This window comes from Salminus brasiliensis, chromosome 3, assembly GCF_030463535.1.
Source record: "Salminus brasiliensis chromosome 3, fSalBra1.hap2, whole genome shotgun sequence".
Lineage (NCBI taxonomy): Eukaryota > Metazoa > Chordata > Actinopteri > Characiformes > Bryconidae > Salminus > Salminus brasiliensis.
Window position 1 is genome coordinate 51624069 of NC_132880.1, and position 25265 is coordinate 51649333.

The 25265-nt window shown below is 40.4% G+C and overlaps 1 protein-coding gene across 2 annotated transcripts; it reads right to left on the bottom strand.

Moving 5' to 3' along the window:
* Positions 1–975: 975 nt before the first annotated feature.
* Positions 976–25265, bottom strand: LOC140552323 (casein kinase II subunit alpha). Of its 2 annotated transcripts, XM_072676513.1 has the most exons (14): positions 25163–25257; positions 24587–24741; positions 14937–15067; positions 14383–14494; positions 13536–13637; positions 12406–12456; positions 12253–12312; positions 7927–8010; positions 5753–5863; positions 3731–3832; positions 3455–3555; positions 2256–2404; positions 1537–1626; positions 976–1385 (listed from the first exon to the last, which is right to left on the bottom strand). In XM_072676513.1, exons 3-14 carry the CDS (start codon positions 15035–15037, stop codon positions 1267–1269), a joined length of 1182 nt encoding a protein of 393 aa, XP_072532614.1. In that variant the 5' UTR covers positions 15038–15067; positions 24587–24741; positions 25163–25257; the 3' UTR covers positions 976–1266. The 2 variants fall into 2 exon arrangements, with proteins under 2 accessions (XP_072532614.1, XP_072532612.1); XM_072676511.1 differs by lacking the exon at positions 24587–24741 and having other exon boundaries at positions 25163–25265.

The window sequence follows — 25265 nt, forward strand, 5'->3', positions numbered from 1 at the left end:
TGCATGATCTCACCTGGCCCACCAGCAAGATGAGGTTGATCAAACTGGTCAACCAGTATGACCGTCCTGAAAAACTAGCTTAGTCAAGTTGGTCATGATAATAGACAATCAGCAATCCCAAATGAACTCCTGCAGTCTGCTGGTCCAGAACTGGACTTAGTAGGTATGTGTTTGCCTAGATGACCAACTTCTCAGCCAGCTTAGACCCTCTGAACCCAATAACCTGGTAAACTCACAACTTCAATATTTATAGATATAGATAGATATGATAAATAAATATGATACTGACAGCAGTTACACCAATCAGCCGTAACATTAGTACCACTAACAGCTCAACTGCATAATATTGATGATCTGGTTCCAGTGGCTCCTGTGATGTGTTGAAGCAGGAAAAATGGGCAAGAATAACTTTGACTAGAACCAAATGGTGACGTTCTAGACGACTGGGCCAGAACGGCACCTTTCAGATCCTGCCTCATCAATGTAGGGTTTTAGTTCTTTGTGTATGTTGGATCAGTGTTCTTTTGCTTGGCCCAGCTGAGTTTCAGGGTTGGCCACAAATTCAGGGGTGAAACACTTTTACACAGCACAAAATAAAATAAGTACTACAATAATAAATAAATAAAATCAGACTAAGACGTGCCAAATACGCAAATAAATGTCCAAACAGGCAAACACTTTCAATGTCTTGCTTATATGTTTAAATGTTGATTTTAGGTGAAACTTGGTGAAAGTGTTTTTATGAATACATATTCTGGCACCTGCTTACTTTATGTATAGATTAAGGGGCACTTGTTGTGAGGAAGGAAGAATAAACAGTATGAGTGTATTCTGTAATTCTCTCCTCTAGGGTTATTCTGAGTCAGAGTGGCAGGAATGACAATTTGCTTCAACGAATGGAAAATCTTTTGTAGAGCAGTCGCTTCAGCACAAATGAAAACAACTTTTTTAAACAAGAAAAAAAAACAACAAAACTTTAGGGACATATAAAATAAATTTTATTATCCATTTTCCTTGATTTCTACAGTGTAGTTGCTTCTCTAGACACCATCATAAAAGAATGCAGCTACATTTTTTGCCGGACACGGAGGCGACATTAACGGTCGTCTGGTACGTGCCAAAATCTCAATATATAATTATTAAATGAAAACACAAAAAAAAAAAAGAACAAAAAAGAAAAATAGCAACCTAATTTAGTCTCTCCTCAAGTTCAACACACTCAACGTAAAAATGAGGCCAAGAAACAGACGAGCGAGCAGGTCACGATCAGGGCTGCACTCCTGCTGCAGTGGGGACCTGTGTGGCCAGGGCGCTGGGGGAGGTGATGACCGGAGAAGCAACCAGGTTGGCCATAGGCTGTGACGACGACATGGACGCAATGCCTCCTAGACGAGAACGACTTGTTAGAAATCAGAAAAGACTCGGTTTGGTATGTTTAGCAGATGAGATTAATAGTTCAGTAAGTACACACACAAACTCTACATAGAAAGAGACAATAGAATGTATTACTTCTAAACAGAAAATTGAGAGATTCACCAGTCATCATGCTGGAGGTGCTGGCAGGAGTTGAGCCAGTGGAAAGCCCTGATGTGGAGCCCATCCTTGTCTGATCTTTTACGACGGGAACTGAAATCAAACAAGAACATTGAGTTTTCACACCTACTCTAAACAGACAAAAGTATTGAGATACCTGCTTATTTACAGTTTCTTCTGAAATTAATGCTATAAATATATACATACGTTTTTCCTGCTTTTGTTGGAATATATTTTGAGTGAGAGATTCCTATTCTATTGGCAGTAATTCCCTACAGGGACTACACAAGCTTTGCATGTGCATTTGCGTCAGCTGAATGTACGCATTAGAAGGGGTGTCCACAAACATTTGGACATGTGTGCTTATAGGCCATTAGAAACAGCAGGTTATTAAGGGATAAATAGGAAGGTTAAGCAGTCAGTACTGAATCAGGGTTCAACTCAAAGGTGAACAGAGACCAAAAATTGTTTTCATCTGAGACCTGGTGGAGAACATGACTAATGACCTCACTGCAGGTATAGTCCAACTACTTCATTACCAACTCACCCACAGTTACTAGCTGCATTGAAACTTTATATGCTGAACACTCTGAACCCTCCAGGCACCTGTTAACTTAACGGATGTGTCTATTCTAAGGATTCAGTTCGTCTTAATACAGATTACAAGAGCACAGGCTCTTTTAAAATGACATCAATACTACATCAAAGTAAGTCAAACTCACAGAAGTACTGGTGCTCCATGGCCTCCCGGGCTGTGAGACGGGCTTGGTGGTCGTAGCGCAGGAGTTTGTCCAGAAAGTCCAGAGCGTCGGTACTAACCAAGTGCTGGTTCTCACTGTGTACAAACCTTTCCCACCTCTTTCGGGAATGTCTGGAGAACGAGGAGTAAGGATAGAAAAAGGGAAGCACAAATGAACAGGCCCTGACCGCTCAAAATACACCCTTAATGAGATGCTTCAGAGACCCTCCACAGTGCTTCTAATGACAGGACTCTTAAGTGACAATGCCAATCATTTATTGGATTATACTGAAGTGTTAAAAATTTCTGAAAAGTTACAGTTTGTGTGTATCTTCATGAAGGTGCAGACTCAATCAAATTTCCAAATAATTGTAGTTCAGCGAAGTCCTGATCTGATCGTGCTGATCCGGATCGGGGCAGATCAAGGCATTTTTAATGGATTGGGTACCAGCTTTTAAAGCTCCTTCCAGTTCCAACCCTTAGTGTTTAGGCCTTTAGCAGATATGATTCCCAGCTGCCCCAGTGAGGAACTTCTAAGAAGGTAACAAAAGGGTTTAGAGTCTGTTTTTGGAACTGTTTTACATGATATCTGTGTTTCTTGTGCTTTGACAGTATTTAAACCACTCTTCTTTAAAATGTTTGCCTATTTTCTGCCACCAGAACAATAATCTGCCGTTTTTGTTCCACCAAAACCACCATTTGTGAAAAATATTCTCCCACCCTGTCCATATAAACAAAACTATGGTGAAAACACTCTGTTCTACCAGCTGGAGAGCCACAGATTGTTAATGTGTGACTACCCTGTTTAAATTATTTGAATAACGTAAAGAAACAAAACAAACAGAAAAAAAACAAACACCAACCTCACCACACTATAAAACAGTCATCCCACACCAGTAAGCAAAAAAATCAGCAACAGATATTAAAAATGATAAAGTTAAAAAGTCATAAAAAATTTAGTTGCTACTAAACTAAGTAAATCAGTTTAGAAAGTCTGATTATAGAAACCTATTAAAAATAGCGATTTTACTATCGCTTTCTAGCATTATTCAATAGCACAGTTGGGGCACCCCTAATTTTAGTGCTTGTACAGTGGGGTCATGTAGCAGTAATATCAAATTTCATTCATAAAATGTAATTCTGTATAATACACACTGCAAACAAATATTCCAGGTGTCATACCTGCCCAAGATGTCATTGAACCGAGGATCAAGCTCTATGTTGTACTTGTCGATGTAGTCGTACAAGTCTTCTGTGCCCAGTACTTTTGCAATCCGTACAAGCTGTAAAAATAAAATGCTGATCTGAAGCACCACACAAAGTGTACCAACATTTACAGGCTTAAAAATCCAGTCAGACCTGTTACCAGTGGCACAGCAGAATTTGAGAGATCAATTATCACCAAAAACAATTCGTTTAAAAAAGTAAAGATACAAGGCTTCACTGTGCTCCACCAACCTGATCATAGTTGTCATGTCCATGGAAAAAGGGCTCTTTCCTAAAGATCATACTGGCCAGCATGCAGCCTAAACTCCACATGTCTAAACTGTAGTCGTACATCTGCAGGAAAGACAGCGATCACATTAGTTGCATCCCAAAGCTAATTATCGAATTTCATCATTACTATCAGGGAGTTAAAAGAACAGTTATGTGCATTTAAATCCAGCAGCTGTTCCCATCTCTGAAAATCAGAAAAATGTTAGACGTCCTGTACTAAAATCACATTACTCCACCTCACCATGTACAACTAATCCTGCCCGAATAGGGCTTATGACTGCAGGAATGACGTGGTTACCTATTAATCGTTTAGTTCTACACTTGATAAGTATAGTAAAAAAAAAAAAAAAAAAAAAAAAAAAAACACCCCTGCCTATTTATTGCAGTTTTACTTAATTGGATATGGATTTTTGCCCAGAACAAATGATAAATGACTGATCACCAGCCATTGCAATACTTAAAAATAAAACTAAAAAAGTTTTTATTATGCAGCTGCTTCAGCACATTGATGCCTTCATATATTGTTTTAATTTGTAGGGCAAAGCAAATCCTGTAATATTCAAAGCCTTCATTTTCTACACAATGAATTAAAATGTTTTTATATTTGATGTCCTAGACAACAGAATAAGTTATGAAACTATTTGCAAAAGAAAATAAATAAAAGAAATACTGTGAAAATAAAATATTGTGATATATTGTAAAACCACCAAAAACTCTTCCAGCCCTACCTGTAGGTCTTTACCTACAGAATCAGGTAGGTCACATTAGGTTTGGAACTAAACTTGCGGTAGATCAGCAGGATTGGACTTTGATTTCCATTTTATAGAGTTTGGTCTCTCTATTCTAACGATGAACATCAAACTAATTTGAATATCTGTATGAGTATCTCTATGAATGGATATCTGCTTAACCGAATAAAACAGACCACAAAATCAACACGGGGCCACAGGGCTTACTTTCTAGCCAATAGCCTGGTGTTAAGTGGCAAAATCAAAGTAGCAGAATTATGAGCAAAACGTGTGTAGGATGAGCAGTGGTGGGCTGCCTCTTCAGATGCAAGCTAATTCCAGCTAACCTACATGCTCACACAGACTCATCTTCTAGCCTTATTCAGATTTAAATTTCCTGGTTCCCTCCTATATCAAAGATCTGCTCTGTCACCATCAGCTTCTGGAGCCCCAAGATAATCTTCTATGGTCCAATTCTAAGCAAAAACATGATCAGGCCTTTTCAATCTGAACCCCAAGACTGTGGATCACTTTACTGTTGGATATTAGGGAAGCATCTTTTGTAGCTTCCTAGTATAAAAGTCATCTGCTGACTCAATAACTGCAGACCTTCACAGCTCCAAACCTGCTGTTAGAGCTGCAAAAGGGGGTCAACTCGATATTAATGCCCATGGCTTTAGAATGGGATGTAATAAAAGCTTCTGTAGGTGGAATGTGGAGGTGTCCCAATACTTTTGTCCACACTGCATTTTTCTTTTTCAATTACACCAGCTTGTTAACCTGCATGCCCCGTTATAAATGGTTTACCCAGATACTAGAGTTTAAAGCTGGGGCTTAAGGACCTACGCTAACTTCATGAAGTAGCTGCTAGAGTGACCAAAGTTGAAACTGCTATTATAAAACTAGCATACTAACCTTATAAAGGAGCTTAGACCTTTAAAAGTGTTCCAAAAGAAACTAGTAGCAGATCCTTACCCTTGCAGGCCATCTAATATTGGAACAGTTGGTCTGTCTGTATGTTGTGTGAATGCTCTTCTATTGATAGCCTTTGGACATATATTGCAGCTGTGAGATATCTCACTTCTCTGTTTTTAATAGTAACAGAACTGCAGCTCCTAAATAGCAAAGACTTTTTATATCCTTCTGCATATATAGGAAAGGCCATATCATTTATCAAAAGATTAAAAATAATTCAGAACAGTTATTATTATTATTCAGAACTCCTACACACAGAGGAACACACACACTAACTTACCTGGTAGTCCACCAGCAGTTCGGGTCCTTTAAAGTATCGGGACGCCACCCTGACGTTGTACTCCTGGCTTGGGTGGTAGAACTCCGCCAAGCCCCAGTCTATCAGGCGAAGCTGAGACACCAAACAGTACGAAAAGAGAGGCTGTCAGAGACATTCAAAAACACTTAACCCATAAACGGTCCAAGCTGGGTTCTGTTGAGTTTAGCTACTGTGTGTAGAACATACCACACCACACAATCAGATACAACATAGGGGAAAAAAGTTGATTTGTACATTCCACAACAATAATTATGTTTACATTGACATTTTTATGACTAATATTTGAGTATCTGTTGAAGTAAAAGCAGCAGAATAATTTTTCCCGCTCTACAGGTGGGGAGTGTTATTCACTCCACTGCAGTCAATACAATCCTCCTACTACTCTCAATGACCGTATTTCAGCCCGGAGCGGCAATAACATCAATGTAATTCTGAAGCTGATGTTTAAGAAACAGCTGCTGCATAATGTCACTTTAAAGCCCCAGAGAACCTAATATGATTTGTTTCCCTAATGAAAATAATCTGGCTCCTCAGGGCCCCCAGTCTAGATGTACAAAGTGTGTTTTATGAAGATCTTGCCATCTTGCCATAGTCTAATAAACATCCGCTGTGTTTCACCAGTATCGCGCTCCTCTCTATGTGGAATGGGTGGTCCTAAAAGTGGGTCAGGTTTACGTCAGCATACACCTAACCAATCACAAGACGAAAATGTCTCTCTTCAATTTGAAAAACCAGAAGAGCCAAATCTAATTCTAAAACTGGCAAGCTAAAGCTTGAGCCATGACTCAGGAAGAAGCCGCCCCACTTGCCCCTTCATGCCTTCATTTAGAGCCCATCACCTCTCTGCTTCGCCGTAGAATTTAGCGTCTGGGTAGGTCCACAACGCAGCACTGCAGCCGGGGAGATCTGCTGCCGGCCGCCTACTTGTACCCCACCCTATCGACACCACACACAGCCGGCCGCCAAAGTGGAGACGCTGCGGCCAGCAGATGGGAGGGATGGTGGGGCATGTGGGGCAGCTCGAGCTTGTATCTATATATGGGTGGTAACTCGGCTCCAGAGATCAGAACCTCAGTAAATCCTAAAAGATCTGTGAAATCACAACCGCAGTCAACAAATGTATTCGAAAGTGATAGAGGGTCTGTCAGTCACGCACGTTCATTAGAACATTAGGACCACACCTAGGCCAGGCTCTCGGACAGGTCTGAGGGGAGAATTCTGGTGATTTTTGAGGAGTGGTTTATCATATATCTCTGCTTTGTGTTTTCTGGTTAAACTTTGCTGAGAGCTTCACTCAACACCCACGTTTAGTCCCCAGGGGCTTTAAATGTTATCATGCTTAATGTCTACCAAACAAGAAGAGGAACGCAAAGTATAAACAAACAAAAAAACTTTGTTTTTTGCTTTTTTTTTGTTGTTTATCTTTGGCCAGTATTCTTTGTCCGCTCTACCGACCCTCTTAGGGCGCAATTACTTCTGCTTTTAATTTATTTATTTTTAATTTTGCCAATTTTGTTTTTCATTACCGTGCAAATACAATATGATGGGTCACCAGCAGGAGCCGTTTTGTCTTCCATTACGATTATCAAACGTCTGACAGTTTTAGGCAACTCATTTACTTTATAAGCTATAAAATAACAAAAGGCAAAAAAGCTCTCTCAGATGTGCTCACTTAGCTTACATTTAAGTTGAGGTCACAGAGGAAACAGAAGGCTCTATTGTGAAGCTAGAGAAGAGAGTCAAAGACTGGCTTGAGAAAATCAAATGCTAAAGAGAAAATGGACCAAATCATCCCATTAAACCATTGGCTTCTGTTCCCACAAGCTCTCCTGATAATTCTTGGGAACTAAATTAGGTCTTATCCCAGTTGATTGCAGCATCAATTTTCCTGGGATTTCGGCTCTGGCTTGTGTTCACACTTAAACGCTATCCCTATTAAATCCCTATTATTTACTGCTGGATTCCCACAGAAAGTGCATACGCAATAGCTTTACGAACACCACTGAGCTGATGCCCACCTCTACTCCGTGCACTGTGGGAGGGAAGCGAAGTCAGAGAGTTAAGACAGCAGAGCTCAGAGAATGACGTTAACCGCACAGTCAAACAGTGAGGATTAGCAGCGGGTAAGCCAATACCTTTCTGTGCTCGTGGTCGATCATGACGTTGTGTGGCTTGACGTCTCTGTGCATGATTCCCATACTGTGGCAGTAGTCCAGGGCCTGAGAGGGAGAACTTTAGTTTAGATACATCAACTTAAATGGCGACGGACACAAGTGACCTATTATTCAGTACTATAACTGATTCAGTAACTACTATGAAATACTATGTCCAAATGTTTGTGGACACCCCTTTTAACAAATGCATTCGGCTTCTTTAAGTTGCAACCACTGCCGACACAGACGTGCAAATGCACACACACAGCTTATCTAGTCCCTGTGGAGAAGTACTGCCAATAGATTAGGACTATCTGGAGCAGATAAATATAAAGCTATTGGCACCATGCTGCCTAATGCCAGGCGTGGAGCAGTGGAAGAACTGTGTTCTCTGGAATGACGGTGGAGCTCCATCCAGTACTTTTGGGATGAGTTGGGGAGTTTGGGATGATGAGGTGGGGTGGTGATCAATCATTCAACATCCTGCTCTCACTAACTTTTCAGCTCTTGTTGCTGAATGCAATCAAATCCTCACAGCAATGCTCCTCCAAAATATAGTAGAAAGTATTACTTTTGTAATACCCTTGATTTCAGAAGCACTAATAAACAAGCAAATGTCCCAATTCTTTAGTCATTTGAGGATGAGGAATTGAGGTGTTATGTGTTTATGGTTTAAAGGGTTAAATCTAATCTTAAAACAACTCTCCTCTCACTTAAACCCTTCAACCAGACTAAATAACTCCTCCCATGTCTAATTGTGTCTGTTTATATGCATTACTGTGTTCGTCTGTAATGAACTGAACACAGATCATTTGCTCGTATTTAAGATCAAAAACAAGCAAATATTGAAAGTTAACTCGACAAAGTCTTTTTCATTAACCTTGGCTGATTAGATCACAGAGTGAGAAAGACAGACAGCGGACTGTATGATACACAGAGCCCAGCCGACGAGCCTCATCGCTGTGAGATGTAAGCTTTCAGTGATGCAGCTTAACCCTCCTGAAGCTGACAGGAGTCGAACTCTCAGGAAGGTGAGGACAAAGAGATCACAAATCAGATCACCCCCATTGGACCTCTGAAGGTGTTATACCAAGACTAATATCAGCAGCAGATCCTTTAATTTCTGCAAGTTGTGAGGTGGGACCTCCATGAGCATCAATAAACATTGGGCCCCATGACCTTGTTGCCGGTTCACCGGTTGTCCATTAACTGGAGCACTTGTACCTTGGTAGGTACTGACCACTGCATACCGGAAACACCCAGTCATCGTCTAGAACATCCCAGTTTGGTTCTAGTCCTAGTGTCTCGGATTCTTACGCTTGTCAATTTTTCCTGCTTTAACACCTTCAAGAACTGACTGTTCACTCACTGACTAAGAGATCCATCTGGACAGGAGCCACTGGAACCAGATCATCAGTGTTCTTCACTTCAGCTGTCAGTGGTTTTATTGTTGTGGCTGATTAAGGTGTGTCTAAAAAGTGTATATCTGACAGGAGCCACTGTAGATGAACTCAATCAACATTTTTCACTTTACGTGTGGTGCTAATGTTATGGCATGATAAATGGACAAACAGATTCCCACTGAAAGTAAAGGTTTTCCTTTTCCTGATGCTATTTTGTATTCAAGGCTTCTGTCTGACCGTGACCATGTATTAAAGTCACTAATACACTAATTCATGAATTAATTTACACAATAACCAGTAATTTAGAATTTGGGCAAAAAAGAATTGAAAATAAGCAGGACTTCAAAACACAGCAACCGAGACAGAATTCTGCGTCCCCCTCCCCAGAGCTAACAATCTATTCCTTTGTCCAGGTATGGCTGTGTACAGAGTAAGCGATACAGCTGGGTTGTTTTCGGCAGCTGTAACCAAGGGAGTCAGGACGAGGGAGAGAGCGAGAGAGCGAGCGGGTGAACTGTGCTCCCTGCTGTCCGCTCACATAAATCCTCTTGGCTTAAACACATGTCGCCTCCATATGGGCCACGCTGACCGCCGTGCAGCTTAATCCTGCCTCGCCACGAGCCTCCACAGGCCTGCAGAGCATGCGGCTGTGTGGATCCGCTGCTACAAGTCAAGCACTGAGCTTTTGGCTTGGGTACACCAGCTAACGTAATAGGTGCATGGATCCTAGATCAGTAATGAAGATACCGGACTAAGGACCCCATTTAGAGCTGATCCTTTAGGGGTGATTTGGGAAAATAGGAATTTGACATTTCCAAACTGACACACAAATTGCTCATAGTGGCGGTCAGGCCTGAGGGCAGGATCAGCAGATAAAGGAAAACTAATTACCTTCTTCTTGCAGTGAATAGCTGGAGATGTGGAGAGGTGATATTAGGGTAACAGGCTAATCTGCTTGGCATTAGCACAAACCTATTCCACTTGGCAGGAGACTCGCATCGAAAAGAATCTAGCCTACATCAAACGCACACATCCTCAGGTGAATTGATACGTGATTATAGGTTCCACTACTTCTTTCACAATGATTATGTTTGGGACTGGAAGAGGCGTAGCTCCATATTCTTGGTGGAATACTGGATGCCAGACATCAAAAATCAAGCTGGACAAAATGCTCTGCATTGGTCAACAGAAAACCGACCAAACTGAGAATGGAAGGATGTGACTATAACAGATGTGCTCTTTATATTGATTCAAAAAGTCTATACTGCAGTTAGGAAACCAATGTACGCAAGTACACTCCGAGTGCTGTGAAAGAATCCTAAACTTCTATTTTTCCCCCCACTTTGGACAAGTTGTTACAATTGATGGGATCATTAATTCTGCTCTTGATCAGACAATCTTAAAGGAGAATAGAGCTGGGGCGGCTCATCAATGTGATCAAAAGCATCAATTACAGAGATGTGTCAATTTGTCTTCATCACTCCATTTTAAAAGTAATCTCTGCACCACTGCTGTTATGGTTACGCACCATGCATTATCTAATGTTGTTAGATACTCCCTCAGATCAAGTAGAAGAGAAGCATTTGAGCCACATTATAAAGCTGTGTAAACACATCTGTCTCTCAAAGACGTATTCCACAACCAATGTTGATGGCAGTCCTGTAAGACTCCCACCCAAATAAAACCTGCTGCCCAGACACTTCAGATGAAAAAGCCAATTTATAAACATTCTCAAATCAGCCCTTCAGACCATATAAGGGTCTTTTTTTACACTAATCAGCCATAACATTAATACCACCTCCTGCTTTCTACATTCACTGTTCATTCTATCGGCTTCACTGATCACACAGGAGCACTGTGTAGATCTATAACTCCAGACTCTTATCAGCCCCCCCCCCCGTTCAGGACCCCACATTACTGACCACCACAGAGCAGACTGTAGTATTTGGGTGGTGGGTCATTCTCAGCACTGCAGTGACACTGACTGACCTGGTGGTGGCGAGTGTGTTAGTAGTGTGTGTTGGCTGGTGGTTCGAGTGGATCAGACACAGCAGTGCTGCTGGAGTGCTTAAATACTGTGTCTGTCCACTCACTGTCCACTCTATTAGACAGTCCTACCTAGCTGGTCCAGCTTGTAGAGACAGTGAATTCAGAGACAGAAGCTCTCTGATCTGCTGCTTAACAGTTTATGTTGGTTGTCCTCTAGACGCTGTTGGTTGGTGGACTATTCTCAGTCCAGCCGTGACACTGGGGTGCTTAACCACTCCAGCAGCTCTGCTGTGTCTGATCCAGTCACACCAGCACATCATACACTACTAACACACCATCACTACCACATTAGTGCTGAGAATGACCCACCACCCAAATGCTACCTGCTCTGTGGCGGTCAGTCCTGAGCATTGAATAACAGGGACCAACAAAGTATGCAGAAATGGACCGATGGACTGCAAAGGGATCCTATGGTCAGTGGAGTTAATGGAATGGACAATGAGTGTAGAAACAAAGAGGTGGTGTTAATCTTAAAGCTGATGGTGTATATTACATTCTACTGTTATATTTAAAGCTACACAGGAGTAAATATTCAAATATATTACATCAGTTACAGACTATAACCTAAAATGCCATTCCTAAATGTGAAATCTCAAGAAGCTGACAGCCAGACAGTCTTTACTGCTCTTGAACACTGAGCTATTTTCAACAACACAGGAAGTGCTGGAATGCAGCATTGTAGCGAAGCCGAACACATATAGCTCTGTTAGTTTACCGAAGAACACAAGGCTCCCCAACAGCGAATGAGTCACAAGTGTTTGTCAGTCATTAATCCCTGGTTTAATTTGTTATTTTAGGCTAGGATAAATATTTATTTTATTTGTTTTGGAAATTGTCAAGCATGTTTAGTTCTCACCTTTAAGATCTCATACATGTAGAACCGGATGTCGAAATCTGATAGCGTTTGATACAATTGCTGTGAAATAAAAAAAATTGGTTAAAATCCCTTAAGAAAGGTGCCATTTATGACCTTATGTTCTATATTTGGGTGCAGGGTTCAAAATTTCACCTTGAAATCTGTGTTGTTAACATGTTCAAAAACCAGAGCAGGGGTTCGAGACTAGAGAGAGAAAGAGAAGAACACAGTCAGTTATTTACACACTTTTCCATTATCCTGAGAAACACAGAAATCACAGTAATTCCTCTGCAAAATATGACCATCTGACCTACAGGCGTGTAAAAAAAAAAAAAGAGGACACCCCATGGAAATCTTTGTCTTTTTGAACATATTTAAACATAAGTTCATTTGATCAATACTGAGAGATGGAGGTATCCTAACTAAACATGGTTAGAGTCAGTAATTGTTATGGACTGAGTGCTCCTGCCAGTATGGAGGCGTTCAAGTAGCCATTTAGTTTTGTTGTGCATGCCACAGATACCTCAGGTTGTTCAAGTTTGTAGCAAACCTCAGTAAAATCCAGAAGATGAGCTAAAAAACTCCTTAGAGGCTTGATGTTTCTGTGTAACATAGCCTATAGCCTACATACGGCTTATCAACATGTACCTTCTATTTTTCAGACTACAATTTTATTATTACTATTAGTGGTTCATAAGACTGGTCATCATCCTCCAATACGACATCAGTGGTCACAGGACGGCAGCTAGACCTGCAATAAAATTACATTACTCCACCTCTCCAGATAAGTAGGGCTTATTTAAACCTCAGACGTTTAGTCTGGTCTGCTCTTGACTGTTAAAGTGAGGGGTGAAGAAGATCACCATGGTCAGATCCAGAGAGCTCTATGAGGCCTTCAGAAAAAAGGGAGGAGGTGCAGAGAAGTCTGGGAAGGGGTTTAAAGTGATCTCAGAACAGTTAGAGATCAGTCGCTGTTCCACTGTCCACTAAATCATCTACAAGAGGAACAGCTGACCAACATGACCAGATCAGACCATCCCAGCAAGATCAGCCCAGCAGCAGAACCTCAGGATGAAGAAGACAGTTCTAAAATGTCCCAAATCCTAAATATCATTTGATGTTAAAGTACAGCATCTATCATTAAACACATTTGAAACCTTAACGTTTATTATTATTATTATTATTATTATTAATATGCAACTAGCTGTGATTAAACGGAAGGGAAAACTCTGCATATTCTGTAATGCACTTTTTTATATATGAATAAGAGTGATGCTACTAACCACTGGATCCTTGACGATATCTAAAAGTGTGATGATGTTTGGGCCGCCTCTGAGATTCTCTAAGATTTTTATTTCTCGCTTGATTTTCTTCTTCTTTACTGGCTGTGAGGGGAAAGAGAAAATATTTTCAATGGCACCAAGATCAGAAAACAGTTCGGAAACAAAGTCACACCGGCTGCTTTATCTGATTGGGTCGCACTACAGTCTGTGTTGTACCCCCCCCCCCCCTGTCTCCAGTAAGGGGAAGCTGAAAATAAAATCCTGGCTTCGTTAGGAGAAAATGAGGCTAATCTTTACAAGTATTTATCACATAGCATGAAAGAAGCCTCTCAGCTCAAAGAACGTTATCAAATGAATCTGGAGCCATGTTCAGCTGAGAGGAGAAAGAGGAATTCATTAGTCTCCCCTCTTAATTTGAAATCTAGCCAATGGGATTTAGTTACAATACTTTTTTTAATGTTACAGTCCATAATACAAACAAGCTTATCTGGCAACTGTGCTCGTCAGTGACTCGGAAAATGAGAGTGAGGATGGCATGTAATGCAAGATGTCTAGTCTCTCTTCAGACGGATTGTGTTCCAATAAACAGAAATTAAACGCCAGCTTCTTGAAGACTTCCTATGACTTCTCGAAGACTTCCTATGGCGATGGGAATGCTCTGATCAAGTCAGCCGGACAGGCAAACATGCATCCAACCATGACCCAACTCATCCATCAAATTCATCCACACATTCAGTAAATCCACCCAACCTAATTTCAGCCTTCACCAAACGCAAGCAAGCTCCGTTATTCAGTTTGACATGAAATTGTGCTAATTATAAACACAAGAAAGCCAGAAAATCAATACCTTTAGTATTTTAACGACTACTTTCTCGTTGTTTGTGATGTTGATGGCTTCAAACACTTCACTGTATTTGCCACGACCCAACTTCCGCACCAGCTGGTAGTCATCCTGATTCCTAAAGACAAACACAAAGTCTTGCTTACTAAAATGAGCGATTAGGGGACTATCAGTGCTGAATACACATGAACTCAATTAAATATTGTCCATAAAAATATTAAGACATTCTTCTTCACATCATCACAATCAAGCAAAAACCTTGCATCTCCTAAACACCAGCTTTACAGGACAAAGAAATAACCTTCTTATCCTTGTAAAAAGATCTTGGCCCATTTCTATTGGCCTAAAATCGTGATTTCCTGACACAGTGTAAAGGAGAACTTCCAGATTTACATCATGTCAAAAAATCAAACATTGAGATACAAGGTTTTGTGCTTTCTTATGCTGGTTTAGAAAAAAAGTGTCTATAGTAAGAATTTTAAGGAATAAAATAAGAAATAAGGGATAAAACATCCAGTGAATTTCTTCACACTCTATCCTCGTCACTGAAATGAGCTCACCCCCACTCCACAACATGGGACTCGTAGTCCCAGTACTCTCGCGGCCTCTGTGTGTTGACATCTGGGTAAACCCGGGATCGGCTGGTGACTGGGCCGGACATGATCGGGGTGTGCAGGTATTTTTGTCAGGCCTGTGAGGAAGAAAAGTACCAATTGAAAAACAAAAACAAACAGGCAGCTCATCACAGTGAATCCGGTTCGGTATTTGTGCAAGTATTTACCCTACGACCTGAAGTGCACAGCGATTTCACAACAGACGCCTGAGCTGAGCACAAAGCACAACCGGCATGCATGACTTTTAAAGCCCATCACCAAGCCATGCCCTCCTGAACGTTTATTAAATTGGATTAAAGCACTGAAACTAAGCCCAGATGGGGGAAAGTTTTAATCTAAGTGCAAGTGGAGCGAGGAAGACTCGTTCACAGTAGCACACGGGCTGAAATCCCAGTCTTTCACTGCTGTTTGACCTACTACTCCAGCCTCCTCACACACTGCACTTCTTACAGAGTCACGGTTAGTCAGTGTGTATGATCAGATTTTCACTGTTTACTGACTTTACCAAATGTCCAAATGTTTGTGGACACCCTTCTAATGAATGCACTCAGTTATTTTAAGCTGCAGCTCATATGTGCAAATGCACACAAACAGCTTGTCAAACAGCATACACTGACATCATGTCTACCGCCAGGAATGTGCAATCAAATCCTCACAGCAATGCTCCTTCAAAGTCTAGTAGAAAGTCTCTCTCTCTGGTCAGGAGAGACAGTTACTCTAAAAAAAGCAGGACCAACTCTTTAATATCCTTTATTTCAACATGAATGAACAGGTATCCCAATACTTTTGTTCAAACTTTGTTTTGTTTATATTTTATATATATTACAGAACAGTGTGAGATTTAAGGCTGACGTTGTTTGGGACAAACTGGCCAGATGATGACTGGTCTACGGGAGTTTCTTGTTGGTGTTTATACGGATCTATTTTGTTCATAATAAACAACTTATTTGTCTGATATGGTTAATTAGAGCCTCTGACTGCCTTCTGAGAAAAACTGTAAACTCAATGTGACGTATTATGGCTTTTATGCACCAGTTTGGGGTTTAATATAATACAGTATCAGCCTGGAGGGAGCTCAGCTGGGTCACTGTGTGTTATATTATTTTTACGGGTTTCAATTAGACCCTTAGGTCCCACATTAGTGGATCTGTTACTCAATGGACCTTTAACCTAAAATTCTATTCAATTTAACCTTTATTTAAACTCTGTGAACATCAAGGGTGACCCTCATTTGCAGTCTATTTAAAAATGATAAGATTAGAAATGCGTAAACAAGAGAAACAAGATATAAAAAATAAATTAATAGTTCTAATTAGAATTTCAATTTAACATTATACTGTTTCAAGGATTTCAACTAAAACCACAGAGCTCACGACCAGGTTAACATACCTCTGGTTGTGTTAGAAGCATGTCGAAAAGACGTGATGGTGTCTCATATTTCTCAGGGGAAGCCCGTACTACCCTTCACCCTGGTCGAAGCACACCTAACTAAACCAAACCTGATATTTTATATCATATATATCTTAAAGCATCACAAAGCACAGCTACTTTAACATTCTTCTAGTGTGGGCTTGCTTGTTTCATTTATTCTTCATGCAATCAATCAACACAGATTTTAAACGCCTTTTCCGACGCCCACAAGACTTCTATTGAACAATACGATATGAAATGCTGTGTGTATTGTTACACTTCTAGCGTATAGAGCTATGACCGCCTCTCTCTCGCCTCGCCCCTAAAACACACTAGAGCCGAGGACGTGGAGCTGAGGACATGCATCACTGCCAGTAGATTAGCTTTTCTGGTGTAAACAAATGGTGAACTGTAGGTTAGTAGTATTAGTCACACCGAACAGCTACTGAATTTATACGGATTACACTTTTTTGTTGTGTTCGACTCCACCCTTGCACCTACATATAATGCCATATCAATTAGGTGTGGGGCTATAAGGTAACAATACAACCATATTTAAATACATTTTAATGATAAATATCTTATACAAACAGATCATATCCATCAGGTTAATTCTTGTATATTCTTTTTTGAAATTGCATTTTTCAATTTTCTCCCCAACGTAAATCTGACAGTTCTTTATATCATAAATTCATGTTGAACAGACCAATAGAAATTCCACTAAATTACTTGACAAAGTCTTTTTAGATGGGCTGTGTTCCAATTGCATTTATATTATATTAAAAATATTTATTTACTATAAAAATGTAATATTTATGCAAACAAGGATTGGATCAGATTGTAACCGGGGAATACTCAGCATTCATAGACTCAGATCAGATCAGGGTGCAAAAAAACCTGATCACGGGTTCCCTTACTGTTTTGCACTGCGTTGTGGGATAATAGTGTCCATCAAAAATGAATAGTGCTAAGTATGAATCATGGGTATTTGAGTATACTCAACTTTAGCACTAATCAATACCACATACTTATATACATAAGAGTCAACAACATACAAGATACAGCGGAATGGGACTTTCGTAGTCTGACTTCAATGCTATGACACTGTTTTGACTGGGTTATTAAACAACTGGACATTTTCACTGCCACACTTCCCGTGAACTCAGAAGCACAGCTGATTCGTTCACTTACACATGTGCCTTCACATCAACTAAAGCCTCACTGAGGAATCCTCCAAGACAAAGGTTGGCAATTTCGGTCACAGGATCCCAGAAGCCCACCTGGTTATTAGGTCTGTTAGAGCAAGGAAATCAGCTACCTGTGCTGGACTCTGGCCCCTGTGACTCTGTTCTGCTCTCAGGTGGACAGTAATCACTATGTGGAAATTAACATTACCAAGGGCCGATGTTGCAATGTCAGAGTTACGGTATTTAATGCCTTGCTTTCTAGAACGTTTAGAGGTAGACATTGCCAACCAAAGGATTATGTTGAGACTAATTCTAAATAATTTGTGGTTCTTTAAAACCGGGTATGTGAAAAACAAACTCACTACAACACATTCATGCTAGGCCGAGTGGGGAGCCCCTTTCCTATCGGGTTACTGGTCTGAGCTTGGGGAAAGTCATGGGCCCCTTTTGGCACAAACACAACCATAATGGCCTCAACCTCTAGTGTAGCTCCTTGTAATGTAGGTAAAGATGACCTGCAGAGAGATTAGCAAACTAGCTAGCTGCAGTGCAGGTGACCTGCTGAATGGTGCTACCTTGTCCAAATGTCCCAATAGTGAGTTTATTTACAGGCAGAGCGGCTTACACAAACCTGAAGGATATTCTGACAGGCTACAAGCAGAATATCAGAAAACACACCCAGCTGAATTAATGGTAGGCTATCTGGATAGCCTCAATCACTGATTAGAAGTACATCAGCAATAAATAGTGGGGTATTTGGACAGCCTCAATCACCAATCAAAAAAAGCTCTAGTTTTAAAACAGTACATATGACATTGTTAAAGCCTGAATCATCTGCTGATGTGAAAACAGTAGGACACCTATTAAAACCTTTTGTCTTTTTGAATATATTTAAACATCTGGACATTTGATCTTCATGTGAACAATACTGAGAGATGGAGGTAATCTAACACTAAAACTAAACAAACACAACTGATGAAAGGGGAAATACCAGCTTTAAGCGCATAAGGGTGTACTAACTTTCATATATAATGGCATTTCTAATAATTATAAAAGGCATTTGTTCAGATGTATGTGTTCTATTACTTCAATATCTATTGCTCACATGAATCTCCAATGTTAAAGTATGTTCAATAAAAAAAATAAAAAATAAAAAATCATGGAGCATCCTAACTTTTAACATGACCCATCAGCAAAATCGCCAGTACTAAAATAAGTAGGATATTTAGATGGCCTAAATAGGGCTGGGAGATATGGGTGGGAAATACTATATTACAAGATTTAAAGACATTCACGAAACACAATATTTATCACAATACATGTAATCACAGACTACAGAATACAGCAGTAGCAACATGTTCTCAAAACTAGTATTCAGATCCTCTCCTGGTTTTTATTAACATCAGCTGAACTTTATCTAATTAAACCATTGGTAATAATATACTCCAGTACTATGGAAAATATATTGATTTCCTAAATCAATGTTAGCCAGCCGAGCGTGATATACATGAAGACAAAGCCAAACTAGCAGGAAAAATATCTTATACTTTAAACCCTCAACGGTATCCTAATGTCTAATAACTAGATATATAACTGCAAATATGACATGCAGCCTAGCCCAAGTCACAGAGCAGAGAGAAGTCTACATGTTGATAATCTGAGTGTAGTTGAGGTCATGAGTCTAGATATTCCTCTGTTAAGTTGAGGTCTGTACATCATTTCAGTAATAGAAAAATGACATTATGTGACATTGCATAGACGTGTAGTGAGACTCAGCCACTGTTTTGGCTTTATCCAAATCATGCTGTGGCATTACCAAAAGCCAAAGGAGGCAACAGCAGCTCATATTGTATTATATGGAAAATAGGGACAAACTGGTATTCATCACAATTATGCACTTCATATCCCTAAAAGTCCAACTTTACAGGAAAAACATAAGTCAATGTAAAATATATATATAAAACACAAAAGTGAAAACGGCAAAAATTAGATTTTTTTGCATGACTGACAATTAGAGCTGGGCAATATGACATTTTATCGTATTGTGATAAATGTTATGGTAACAATAAGATAACAATAAGCTTTTCTGATCATATGGAGGAGACTGTTACTGCTTAATAAACGCTGATCAGCTGCAGGTTTCATTACTAACAGTGTAATTAGACTGAGGTCATTAAATGAAGAGCAGCAGGTGTTGAGTATAAATCACTGTGTTCAGTACAGGAGAGGATCTGAATAGTAGTTTATAAGAATCTGATGCTGATGTTTTAGTCTGATTACATGTATCGTGATAAATATTGTGATATAGTATTTTTACCATATCGCCCAGCCCTACTGACAATATATATTTGTATGTTTGAGGGAAAGATTTTTGCTTGAAATGATTAGATTTGGAATTTAGCCCAGGCAGTGGATGTACACACAAACACCAAGACTTTATTTACAACCCGACCTATTACAAAAACAGACACTGTGTTAAACAGCAGATACAATAGACAGTTGTGTTTTTCCACTCAAACTCAGAAGAGTCATTCCTGAAATTCCTGGGCCGTCTAGCTTGGAGGATGAACAGTGCAGCTAAATTTAATATAACATGTTGTGCATAAAAAAGTGCAAGTCATAAGACCTGTGCCAGCTGAAAAGAAACAGACCTTTGTCTGCTGTGATCTGAAAGGACTACTGTCGCATACATGAGGTAATGCTACAGTGGGACTGTCAGAAAGGTACAGTAAAACTATTTTGCTATTGCATCTTATCATATTCACATGCAAACGTCCACAAACTCAAATCTGAAGACAAACGAAGACACGTATCCCCTTTATAGTCTGCCAGCTTAGCAACCTGCAAAGAAAGCTGACCTGCCATGCCTACATAATCGAAGAACCACAAAAGAGCTCATTGTCTTCTGTAGGCAGCACTGCTGGGTAAGTTTAACTAGAAAACCGATACGGTGATGATCTGTGCCTGACAAAGAACGGTAAAAGCAAGAACATTAATAATAGATGACAGAGCTACTCAGTGATAAGATTTTGAAGCTTCATCAAGTGACTGAAGTCCAGCCATCAATTCTGTCACAAACCTCCAGGTCACTAGCTAGAAATTGGGAAGGGGAATCTGTTGCCACAGAACAATAACAGTGGTTATAAGGAATATTTGTGAATGCTGTGCTGCCTGCTGAAAGGATTAGCCTCAGGTGCATGGGAAAGCTTGCATTCAAAGAGAATACAGGATTGGAATCCAACATAGCTCTGTGCAGCATTTAAAGGGTTTAGTTAAGGACTGGGATACAAACCAACCCTAATCCAACACCAATCATACACCGGTCAGCCACTACATTAAAAACCACTGACAGCTGAAGTAAATAACACTGATGATCTAGTTTCTGTGTCAGTTCTTGAAGATGATGAAGGAGATGAAGCAGGAAAAATGGACAAGCGTAAGAATCTGAGACACTCTGATAAGAACCAAATTGTGATGTTCTAGACAATGACTGGGTCAGAACATCTCCAGAACATTAGCAGGCAGGTCTTGTGGGGTGTTTTTTTTTTCTCTCCCTCTCCCTCTCTCTCTCTCTCTCTCTCTGTCAGTAGCTACCAAAAGTGCTCCAATGAAGGACAACCGGTGAACCTCCAAACAAGATTCATGGGTGCTCAAGGCTCACTAAGGCTCATGGAGGTCCCACCTCACAACTTACAGGACTTAAAGGACCTACTGCTAACATTAGTCTTGGTGCCGGACACCACAGGACACCTTCAGAGGTCTTGTGGAGTCCATGCCTCGATGGATCAGAGCTGTTTGCTAGAACAAGGGAGATGTACACAGGATTAGGCAGGTGGTTATAATGTTAGGGCTGATGGGTGTATGTGCAGTCATTATCATTTACCTAAACGATAACAGCCAGAGGCGACTAAAAGCAAATAAGGTCGACTTCTTAAAAATATTTTCAATTAAAGACTGAGAGACAGCTTGTCTGTAAGACTACAGTGTCACAGAAATAATAAGTTAATAAATGTAATATTCAAATGTTAGTAGAATGTTCTGTCTTGCTCAGACGTTGGGACATGCCAACATGACAGAACGCCCGTTTTATCAAACTAACAGAAGTTTAAGAGCACAGTGTGGCAACCTCTAAACATGAGTGGCAGAGCCTTTTTATAAAAATTCAATTTTAAAACCCAAATGATTTTTCTTAGTAATAGCTGCCTAGTTAGCATATTTAAGACTTCAATTCTTCACCACTGAATTGGTGGTATGCAAGGAAAGTAATAAAATAAAATTAAAAAATTAAAAACTGTTTCACATTTAGAGACTTATTTAATTAAATTATGGTACTACTGATTATTTGACTTTACAGGCTAGTATCACATGCATTTTTTATATTTATTCTATTGTTATTACTGTAAATATTGAATTGTATTACTGTTCTGTATTGTGAATTGCTACTGGCTGCTAAATTTCCTTCAGGATCAAGTATCTATCTAAAACCCTACTAAAATAAGCAACAGAAAACACCTGGAAAGACACCTTTTTTCCCCCCCAATTTCTATTCATGTCCCTTGAGTTGGATCTACAGATCTACAATTCAGACTAAATTATTGTGTGATAATTAGCAACCTCCTCCAAACAAGCCCAGAAAGCGACTCAAGTACGTGGGACTATGGTGAAAATGCACTAAGAGACAGATGTCTGTTATATGGTGGGCCTTGAGGAACTCAACAGCTAGTTTATAGCTGAAAAAAGACTGAGACCTAAAAATACATTTCTGAGGTCGTCTGACCTGGAATTACTATTCTAAACGAACATGCATCAGCCACAAAAAACGAATACATGTGGGCGGGACTGAGAGTGGGCAGGGATACAGTTTCTCTATTCCAATTATCATAGTAATATCCCATAAACCTCTTCTGTAACAGACACAGAATAACAGACTATGGATTAATCGACTTTTGACAGGCTACCAAAACTGATACCGAAAAGACCTGAAGCTTTCTGCTTAGCTTTCTTCTATTTAGCTATCTGAACTTCCAGTTGGATTTCTTGGGTGTGAAAGCAAACCAGCGATAATAAGCCCCTACTCCAAATGAGCCCTGAATCAGTCCTGGATGCGGAGCCAGTATGAAGTATTTCTGTACTCTGGTTTACGATATAAGGAAGGACTTCTGGAACACAGTAGCTAGTTTCCCCAGTCAGACTCCAGAATCGAAGTCAATGAGTCTTTAGGCTGTTTTCACTCCTATAGCTGTTTACTTTGTTCTCAATCAGTTATCAGATTTGTAAACTTCCTGTTTTTACTCTGGTTTGGTTTGTTTTCACTAGTGTTGCACCGATGCTGGCACTTACTCACAGTATGAGTATCTGCAATAGAGAGCACCGATACCATGAAGCTTTTTCTTTATTAATATTATGTTGCTTTTACATAAAAATGTTTGCAGACTTTTTGAAACCAAATGTTTAAACAAACAGTAACAAATAGTTATTATCATTAAACAGACTTTAATGGAACTTTCTGTCCTTTCTGTTTCCATGAGGTGTTTTTTTGGTTCTGAAACCAGAAGTTGAGTTTCAGCAGCTTGTTTAATGGAAACACTGAAGTTTAGTAGCTTTTTACACACAGAGACGTGTAGCTGAATGTGAAATTACTGCAGAAGCTCAATCTCTGTTTCTAAACTGGTGTTTTTAAAGCTCTGAAATGTGAATTTCAACAGCAGTTAAAAGCTGTTTGGTGAAGCTGAGCCAGATTCTGCTGCCCTACCTGCCCGTGTTTCTGCATTGTGCCAATTGTATTATATTTTCAGCTCTGAAACTTTTTAAATGTGCAGTTCCTCTACCAGTAAACTCTGCTCTTTCAAGCTTATTAGAGCCAAGATATCAAAAATTCCAACCTCTAAAAAGTGAAACATATAAATATCAAATATCAGGATTTAGAGCCGTCTATCCAGTATTTAAGTCAGAGTTGGTATCAGTACTGGGTATCAGCAGATAATTGAAAGTCTGGGATCGTATCGATAAGAATAAAGTGGTGTAGTGGTACAGAATAAACCTTTAAATTAGAAGTGTGTTTACATCTCAAATGTTACATTTTGAATAGATGTTGAATTTCTACATTATTATTTTACAGTTAATACATTTAATGGTAGACAGATCAATTACACAAACAAAGCATTGATCTAAAAGTCTTCTTCTCTGGACAGTAGAGACAGTTACTTCAAAGTACTTCAAAAGCAGGATCAGCTCTTAATACTCTTGATTTCAGAAGAAACAGTGAAAAGAGCTGGTATCGGTACTGGGTACCGTGTCGGTAAGTAAAAGGCGGTATCGGTACTGGGTATCGTGTCGGTAAGTAAAAGGCGGTATCGGTACTGGGTATCGTGTCGGTAAGTAAAAGGCGGTATCGGTACTGGGTACCGTGTCGGTAAGTAAAAGGCGGTATCGGTACTGGGTATCGTGTCGGTAAGTAAAAGGCGGTATCGGTACTGGGTATCGTGTCGGTAAGTAAAAGGCGGTATCGGTACTGGGTATCGTGTCGGTAAGTAAAAGGCGGTATCGGTACTGGGTATCGTATCGGTAAGTAAAAGGCGGTATCGGTACACCCCACAGTTTCCACACATCAAGGTCAGATCACATTCTCTGCCCAAACAAAGTCCGTTTGGCCTCGGACCGAGATCACCTCCTCTCAAGAGTCTCGGTACATTGTTCTGCTCCACATCCGAGTGTGATTACTGTATTCACACCAGCCCAAACGAACCAGATTTCACTTAAACCGGATTAAAAACTGCAGGTGTGAACAGCTCAGGACCGACCCTGCTCATTATTGTCGGAACTTAATCTGGATTGTGGACAATTTTACTGAAGTAATTAACCCATCTGAGTTTGATTAATATAATAATGGATCATTACGCTCTTTACGGGAAGCATTTACACAGTGAAGTCACATACAGTTTAGTTCGACTCTACAGAGCTTCTTTATGTGGAAACATTGAGTATTAATACAGCAGACACCTGTAGATTTCTGCTAGTTTGAGCTTTTGTGCTGATTTCTGTTCGGTCCTCTGTGAGGGGCTGAAACTCAGGCTGGAGGGAGCGTTAGCTGGCTGCAGTAACCGGTCCGAGTCCTCCCTCACTCACAGAACCACGATCTTCATGTTTATTCTTCACTGAAACAGAATAATAAGCTTATTTACACGGAAGATGAGCCCATACGGCAATGGGAATGCCCTGAAATCGACCCACAGAGCTGCTCGGCTCGGCTCGGCTCGGCTTCCAACAAGTGACCGAACCTCAAACTCGGACCAAGCGAGTAAACAACGGCCAAGTTTCCCCAAAGTGCCTCATATTCTGCTCCATGCTGTGTAATTAACCTCGCATAAGACTCCCAGAGACGGTGGATAAGCTAGTGCTAGGGCTAGTGCTAGCTCTGAGGGGAGAGTGCGGGCCGAGCCGGGCCGAGCCGAGCCGAGCCGAGCCGAGCGCAGCGGCCTGTCCCTCTACACAGCCCTCAGCCCCGAGTCGAGCTGTATCGGCTGTAATGTGACGCTCAGATGAGGAGAAATGGTTGAAATAAGGAGAAAACTCTACCTCTCAGCTCTCCGGGGTGACAATATGGCGGCTCTCGCAGACAGAGGCAGTAACAGGCTCAGAGGGGAGCGGAGGGAAGGTCAGCCGCGCCTCTTGGGGGCGC

Coding starts and splice junctions, on each gene's coding strand:
- LOC140552323 (XM_072676511.1), bottom strand. CDS start 15,037: ATGTCCGGCCCAGTCACCAGCCGATCCCGGGTTTACCCAGATGTCAAC. Junction 13,638..14,382: donor TAGTCGTTAAAATACTAAAG/GTATTGATTTTC, acceptor TTCCCCTCACAG/CCAGTAAAGAAGAAGAAAAT. Junction 2,405..3,454: donor TTCAATGACATCTTGGGCAG/GTATGACACCTG, acceptor CTCGTTCTCCAG/ACATTCCCGAAAGAGGTGGG.